Genomic DNA, 8,288 nt, shown 5'->3' on the forward strand with positions numbered 1-8,288 from the left:
AAAGCATAAAGGAGGGGTAACTGGCTTGGGGCTTACAGGGAGATAAAGGGGCTGCGAAGTCTGGTTGCACAGATATGCTGAATTCCAGCTGTACACTATGAGACAAACAGGCAGATGAGAACAGGTCAAGAGAGATTTAATTTACCTCTGCACATATATATGTACATAGGAGCAACCCCTCTGTCCCTGCCTCCCCTAATGCACCTTCCCTCCTTCCTGCTCACAGAGTATAAGGACTGTGACTAACAAGGTGCTAATGGAAAATTCATCCCGCCTTTGCCTCTACCGCATAACCACATCCCCACGCAGAGTTTTGGGGAGTTTACTGTGTCTCAAGGTATGGCCCAGCAGCAGCCTGGACACAGCATCAGCCCGTGAATCTCCATGACCCCCATCACCAGAGGACATGGAGCAGTGCTGTGCACACATGCATAGTAGGATTAAAAAAAATAAAATCACCCCACTCTTCAAGATTTCAAACACATGCCAAAATCTTAAATCAAAACCAACTACAAAGGCTTAAGAATCTGTGTGCTTGACTCCTTACTCAGTGACTAAAAACTTCATTTTAGCTTTCCAAGCATCTCATTGCAGCTCCCTGGCAGGATTTTCCCTATAGTCCCTGGAAAGACACAATGTCAGGCCAGCTAGACTAGAGGGTTTGGTTCGGTTGGCTGTGCCAGCCTCCAGGAGCACCCGTTTCTGTCTACTGATCACAGGTAGAGCCCAGAAAGACTAACTTAAAATTTAGGTTTGATGTTTAGCTTTCTATATATCCAGGTGAGATATACAGGCAGGTACAGGGATGTTACCCCATATGATTCATTCAATGACGCACAGGAAACCTGTCATTTAATCCCTGGCTACTGATGTAATTATTAGAGCACCCTTTCACTTCAGATGGCTACAAGCCAGAATTGACCCACAAAATCATAGTAAAAGACATGGGAATAGAGCTCAGAATGAAAGTTATGTTTTGGGTTGGTTTTTTGGTTTTTTTTTTCACATTTTGTTATGAACTCTAAACTGGACCTGTTTCTGTGGGAACTTGTGCTAAGGTATGCAAATATTTCAAACGAAACCAGTCCCATTTTCCAATGAGAATGGGCCAGGTTTCAGGCAAAGATGCTTTCACAGCAAAACCATGGGAAAATTCACCATTTTCTGTGTTTCCAATATGCCAATATTCATCTCATGTTAAGTGCCAGCAATTGTTGGAACAAGGCTACAACCCAAGAAAGCACTTAAGCACATGCCTAACATGAGTAACCTTAGTGACGTCCTGGGTTTTGTTTTCACATTCCCTATTGTTAGTTACCTTGAATTTTTAACTCCGTAGGGACAATCTGCATCTTCTGAGCTGTATAATTGGGCCATGAAAGGGATGGTAGCTCATGATTACTGAATTGTTAATTAATCATTTTTATTACATTTAAATATGCTTCAGAAGACCATAATGATGTATGCTTCCTTGATATTAGCTGTACTAATTAGATCATCTTTTCTAAATTAGAGTGCAGTTTTCTTAGCAGGTTTCCTTTTATCTGGTGTTCATTTTTCAAAAGAGCTTCATGTTGTTCCCACAGATGAGTGAATCATTTCCAGGGAATCATGTTATGCAAAAGATGTTTTTCTTGCTGCCAGAGAATGCCTACAGACAGATCATGGATCTTCTTGAAATCGTTAAGTATTTTGAAGTTGGACTTTCCTCAGCAATCATGCATTCCTTGACAAGATGAGCATAACTGCACCTGGGATGAAACTCAGTCCCTACAACAAACTAGTACATTTGGCACGTTTACAATGTTAGAACAATCCTGCTCCATCACTGTTTTAGTGACACATGGAAGCAAAAAATGAAAGTGGCTGAAATACATTGATACACCTGAACATGCAAGTGTATATATATATATATATATTTATTTTTGCATTCTTTCTCTAGTGTTCCATTTGTGCTCCAGCACTGAACGCCATTCTTTCTCCTCCATCAAAACATTACTTTCAAAAGATTTCTTAGAAAATTATGTCCATGTTACTCCAGAGGTCCTCACTTGGGTTATCTTTATCATAGCTCAGGTAGTTTGCAATATCCTTTCTGGTTAAGGAAAGCCTGAATTTCATGTCTCTGCACAACTAGCCAGGAAATTTCTCTAAAACAACTCATAAAATCCTAGGCTATTTCATCTGAGTGTGATGCTCCTGGTTCCAGAGAGAAATGATGAAAATAACCTCTCTTGGTGATACTTGGTACATCTATCTAGTTCAAAATCCTACCAACCAACTGCGATACTGGACATTACCAGGATGAGAAGAACAGATTTTATTTTTTTTTTCTGAATAAGTCTATTCAAGATCTCTGGAAAGCAGTACTCACGTGTCAACAAATCTCCTGCTCAGGTTTGAGATGACAACTGAAGATCCAAACTGGAAAGGAGGGTCCCGAACCACTTTGTACTGGATGGGTTTGCAGTCTGCACACAGCGTGCTGTGGGGAACAGAGCTCAGCATGGCAGCATCAATTTCTAGGTGCTCATCCAGAGTGTAGATCTGGATCCCGTACACCTCCTCGGCCACTTGTCTCTCATCCAGTTTGATGGTCAATGGGATGTCGCAAAAGACGTTCTGCGGCCCGAGAGAAATGTTCTTCCCACTGACAGTGAGCAACCTGATGTCATTCACCGCTCCGCTGGAGTCCCAGTCTGGGGAAACAAACGTCACCCAGATGGTGAGGGACTCTGGAGTGAGGGGATAACGAAATTCCAGCTGCAGGTAGCAGCCCTGAGGCTCCGGACAGGCTGGGGGCACCGTGTGTTGGTTGACTGCCGAGTTGGGACTCCACGTCCTGACACTGGATTTACAAGGCTGCTCAACATCAGGGTGCCCTGAAAAGAAGGAAGGAAGCAAAGACAGGGCAACAAAATAAATTAGAGAACATGTGGCATCATTAGCATCAGTCTTGATAGACTAACTGGTGGCAGGAGAGCATATCTGGTCAGGAAACTAATTATTTACTTGAGCAGAACAGGCATGGCCAGCATGGAGAGGAGGAATCTAACGCCAACGTCTCCTGGCCAGGTGAGACACAAACCCAGCTTCAGTGCCTGGCTGGACACCACAGGACACACACTGTGCCAGTGCATCTGGTCGTGTATTCACTATTTCTAGTGCCCTCCCCTGTGCCAAACAATATTTCCTACCACTCCCACTTGGCACTGTACCTGATAAACAGTCACTCTGCCTTCAGTTCACCTCTGCGCTCCTACTTATTCCCTTGCCTCTCACTCTGAAATACCACCTTCTGCCCTTTAACAAAGACAAGAAAAGAGCTTTTGTTGACTCCAATAAGCTGCTGCAGGCACCTCCTATGCCATTTCCAGGCTACTCTAGCAGGTTGTGCAAGACCTCTCCTTTGGAAGAGCACAGGTCTGAGCTGTCTCTTTGCGCTCGTCCTGATGAAACAACAGGCACTTGTACTTCTACATTTCTCACCGTTAGCTATGTTCAACTACATGGGAGGTATTACTGAAAACCAATGAAAGCCACAACGCTTGCTGGGTTCCCAAATACTACACTAACACTATAATTTGGCACAGAGACATGGACTGCGAGATCCAGAGAGGTCAGATGGGTGGAACAGTTGGTAACAGAATCCAGTGAGAGCTATAAATTCCCTCTTCCTTCCCAAATAATCACACAAAAAGGGAGCAAGCAGGACAGAGAGAAAGCAGAAAAGAAGAAAGGGAAAAGTAAAGATAAAGAAAGGTAACGAGAGGGGAGAAATGGAGAAGACAGAGGGGAAAAAAAAAAAAAGAGAGTACAGCTGTTTGCAACTGAGGAAGAAAGCAAGACAAAGCACTGGGCAAACACGAGCAAACAGGACATCACTGCTAATTTAAAGAGAAAAGGGCAATGTGTGAAGGTTATTCTTGTTGTCTGTGATCCAGCGAAGTGTTAGAAATGTGCCTCTTTTGTCAGGGATAAACAGCACAGGGAATTCTCCTGTTCGTACCAAATGAACCCAGATCCAGAAGAGATCACCTGCTATCTCAGCCAGCCTTCCCCGTGATCCAACACAATTGTCCTGCAGATGCACAACTTTTAACGCTTCTTCCTCACCCACACATGCCCCATAGCCCTCCTCTCCTCCTCGCACGCCGTGGCATAGCGGGAATGCCACTAACCCCAGCATCTGGAGAGACCACAGCAGCGATACATTTTGAAGAAAGCCAGAGTTCCATTTAACACGCTCAAGTTTTTTCCCCCTGGCAAGGTTGCAAGTACTGCGTATAATCACCCTGAGCAGCGAATACCCCATTCGACTCATGTTGTCTCACAACACTCGCTGCCATCCCGCATGTGCTCGGCTGGACCCTCCGGTGACTTTCTCGCAGACTCTCCTGACTGCAGCCCTAAGAAGGTGGTTTTTAACCCCAGTATCTCAAAGCGCTTTGAAAAGACTTGTGAATCTTTGTGCTGTCATCTCACACATAGGAAAACAGAGCTGATTAAAGGCTCACAGCCTCGTATATTTTTCAAAAGTGATCGTCACTTGGATTCCTGCAAGCTCACTTCTGCCAGTTCAAGGCCTTTCTAAGACTTAAATAGCGAATAAACCTGTGTTTTGGTAGATCAGGGTGTGATTCCCAGAGTTAGATGAAGTGGGGGGAGGCTTCCCCCAAACCATCAGCTGCAGCCCGGTGTGTCACACAGGGAAGTGGCTGGGATGAACACCCCTCCGTCACCCCAGCACTTGGACAGAGACTTGACACCCTTGTATGGGGAGGGAGCTGGGATCATCAGCCTCTCGGGATGCCGCCGCTGTCACAACTACATCCCACCTGCCACGTTTCTTATGTGGTCAAGACATGGGGACCATCCAGTGACACTCTAACATCCAACTGAGAAAATTCAGCTTGCAAATACAGAATGAATCACTCTCGAGTGAAATATTGGCCACTGGGAAAGGCAGGGCACTAGAGCCACCTAAGGCAACAAGGTTTTGTATGATATTCTCACACTTCTTTCAGTCAGTAGTGAGCCAGCCAGTAGGAACTGACTGATATATGCATATATTGCAGTTAGCAAAGGTACTTACTTGGGTTTGAGCCAAAAAATCACCTTTCATATATAAAAAACCCCTTTGACCACGTTGTGGAGGTGCTGTAAGGTTTGTTTATCTAGCTGGTGCTGCTGGTGAGAATCCGGGTAGGGCAGAACTTTCTTGCTCTATGGTGAAGGCAAAGAGTAAATCAGAGCTGTCTGACCTCTAGTGCCTTACCACAACTGCTGCCAAGGAGCAAACAGCTGCTTCTGCAAGAGGCACAACTGGCTGAGAAAGAACCACAAAATGGGGTTGGACCCCACCACGCTCAGGCACAAGGAAGGACACAGTCCCCACGGCAGAGTTTTGTGATGGGGAGAGCTCGCACGTTGTCCACATCACAGCTGGTGTCAGCTATCTGGGGTAACTGCGGCATAACAATGCTATGAGACCTCCGGAAAATGAAGTCAGAGCAACCAGGTTCAGGGCTGCTTCGGAGACATGTGAGAAATGTGGTTTTCTGGTAGGGAGCTGGATAAGTACTACGAAACATTTTCCATGAGTGTCGTCTCAAATTTTAAAATGAGTTCATTTTGGCCATGCTTATGGCCCTTTGGTATTCACTTTCCACGAACATTCAAGCAGTGGAGATTTACACACACGGACGCTTGCAGAAAGTGAATTTAAAGCTTGCACGCTTGAGTACTCACAGATAGACAATTAAAGAAGCCAGACAATGATCCAACTGTGCTATTTGTAACTCAGACCAAGTGCAAATAGGCAGAGAACCTGAATGTCAGGGAGTGTGGCAGTGATGATAGAAAATTACAGAGCAACAAACACCATACAGCTGGTATATTTTCTACCCTAAAGTAGAGACAACTTCTTAACATAGTAAGAGGATACGACTCCCAAATTTTCTTTCCAGAGCAATGGCACAACAGCACTTGCATCAGACAGATAAGGATCAGACTGCACCCTTCGTAGTTAAGAACATGCAGGCACACACTGTAAGAAGAGGAAATTAAATGCAAAATGAAGCTGAGTAATAAATCTTAGAGTAGCTTAGTTTCTCTAGGAATGATGCCGCTGGCAAGACGTGTGAGATCTAGAAGTTTTCAAACCAGAGCTCATTGGAGAAATTTTGACGGAGCTGCGTATCTCAATGGAATACACAGTCCTTTCAAAATCAAAACAGTGCAAAATTGGGTTTATTTGGCCAAAATTTTATTCTGGAAAAGAGAATGGGAAGAAAGTTCTAACAATATTGGAACATTCTGTTTTGACGATTTTGGAAGAAATCGTTCCACTTTTGCACTTTGAAACACTTTAATATTAAAAGTTACTTTTGCCCTAGATTATATACTAAAAGGGGATATTTTCAAATGTCATAATTTAACCAAAGTTCATGAAAGAGGAATTATATGAGCTAAACAAAACAGTTTGGCCAGCCTCAAACACTTTTTGTTTTTAATTTTCCTTCCCAGAGAATTTCAAAAGTTTCAGGTTTTGTTCCAAACGAAACCAGGTTTCAGTCCTGTAATCCTTGGCTCAGTGGAAATTCTACCTTCCACCCTGCAAGCGACCCAAACTTCACTAATCCTGTTTACTTGATAATCCGGTCGCACTCGTAGCCAGAGCACTGCTTCCCAGGTTGAAGCTCTTGAACAACCTCCACCCAAGGGGCAGGCGTGCTCTGCACTGTGCCTGCCAGCCTGGTCCTTTGGATGTCCCAGCTCGGGGGTGAACTGGAGTGAACCACAACCTCTCTTGGGCTACCACCCTGGGATGCTTGTCCACACATCTTGTCCCATCATGCAGTGGGGACACAGCTTGCTGCACATGCTGACCTTGGGACTAGGGAGGGCTCCTGGGTGCCAGCACTGCATACATCACCATATTAGCTTACAAATAATCTTCCTTGTAGAATAACTTCCATGTACTCTAGTTGCAGGACAGAGAAGCCCTTAATGTAAGAAGGTATTTGTATAATGAGTTTGCAAAATCCAGGGCTTGCCCTTTGAGTTCAGTGAGCCCACCTGCACGTTTACACTGAAGTCGGAGGCCAGCATGTGCTGCTCCCGAAGGAATAGCTCACGATGGACAGATTGAAATAATATTCTGCTCTTTCCAAAACGTAATTTGTGATTACTGACCTCTTCCTGGTATTATCTTAAATAGTGCTCTGCCACACTCACCTACTTACGTAATGGAAGGTACGTAAGGCGGAGAGTTAATGATGGAGATCTAATAGCACTGTACCACCAGCTCTGTGGACCATTCTCCCTCCAACATGCTCGAAGAGGAGAAGTATGACTTGCAAAACACCCTGAACTAGACTGGGCTTGACGTAGTCACCTGCGTTCACGCTGCCGAGTACTTGCCCAAAGGGCAATCTCCACTCCTTTCGGCGTGTCTGCTGGTGCAGCCCATTACGACTCAACGCAAGCAAAGGCAGCAGAAATCAGGCCCAAATAAATAACATGCAATTCTTTACTTTTGGAGCTGGAGTAGAAGGAGTAAACAGTTCCCCTGAGGAATCCATCTGGCAGATGCGAATGGTCAGTATTTCTTGGCACTCTGCTGCTTTGAGAAACTCAAGTTCAGCTCCCGGAATTCATTTAATTCATGGGCAGTGTCAGGATACAGGTGTTTCAGCCGGTGGCATTAGTTTGGGGCACAGTGTATTCATCTGTCCTCTAGTTTTGCTCATGCTATGTACAGATATAATCACTCACTCTCTCACAGATTTTCCCACTTTCTTTGTGGCTCTTCTTTTTCTCTGGCCCAACTTCTCCCCCACCACGTCTTTGTCCCCAGCCCCGGGACTCACCTTCTGCTTCCCGCGGGCTCCAGTGCCCCGAGGGATCGCAGGGCATCGGGGAAGAGGCGCTGAAGGCGTATTGCACCAGGACTCTTCCTTCCGCACACAGATCACATGCTGATCCCACTTCTCTAGGAGGCCAGGAAAACAGGAAAACACACCAACTTAGTAACAGCTGAATGAGCTGCTTATTCAACTATATTAAAAGCAATAAGACTTAGAACTCAGTCCCACTTAACCCTCTCTTCTCACAGCACTGACAAGAGCATTTTCTGGCACTGACCTGCTGTAGGTTTGGGCTAATGGCCTGCGTAGATGACATCTGTGAGTCCGCCATCCAACACAAAATGACAGCAACCTGTGAAATCACGCTCAGCTACATTTTTTTTTTTTTTTTTTTTTTTTTTTTTTTTTTCACTGTCC

General features: G+C 44.9%; 1 protein-coding gene across 1 annotated transcript in view; it reads right to left on the minus strand.

Annotated features, from left to right (window-relative positions):
• Nucleotides 1–8,288, minus strand: part of PAPPA (pregnancy-associated plasma protein A, pappalysin 1) — a gene marked incomplete at its 5' end in the record, with an annotated part of 150,569 nt that overhangs the window by 99,968 nt on the left and 42,313 nt on the right. Inside the window, 2 exons of the mRNA XM_010086512.1 lie at nt 2,375–2,882; nt 7,875–7,996. Of these exons, the coding sequence (XP_010084814.1) occupies nt 2,375–2,882; nt 7,875–7,996 (630 nt within the window). The remainder of the gene's footprint in view (nt 1–2,374; nt 2,883–7,874; nt 7,997–8,288) is intronic.

This window comes from Pterocles gutturalis, unplaced genomic scaffold (genome assembly GCF_000699245.1).
Source record: "Pterocles gutturalis isolate BGI_N339 unplaced genomic scaffold, ASM69924v1 scaffold6356, whole genome shotgun sequence".
In the NCBI taxonomy this organism is placed as follows: domain Eukaryota; kingdom Metazoa; phylum Chordata; class Aves; order Pterocliformes; family Pteroclidae; genus Pterocles; species Pterocles gutturalis.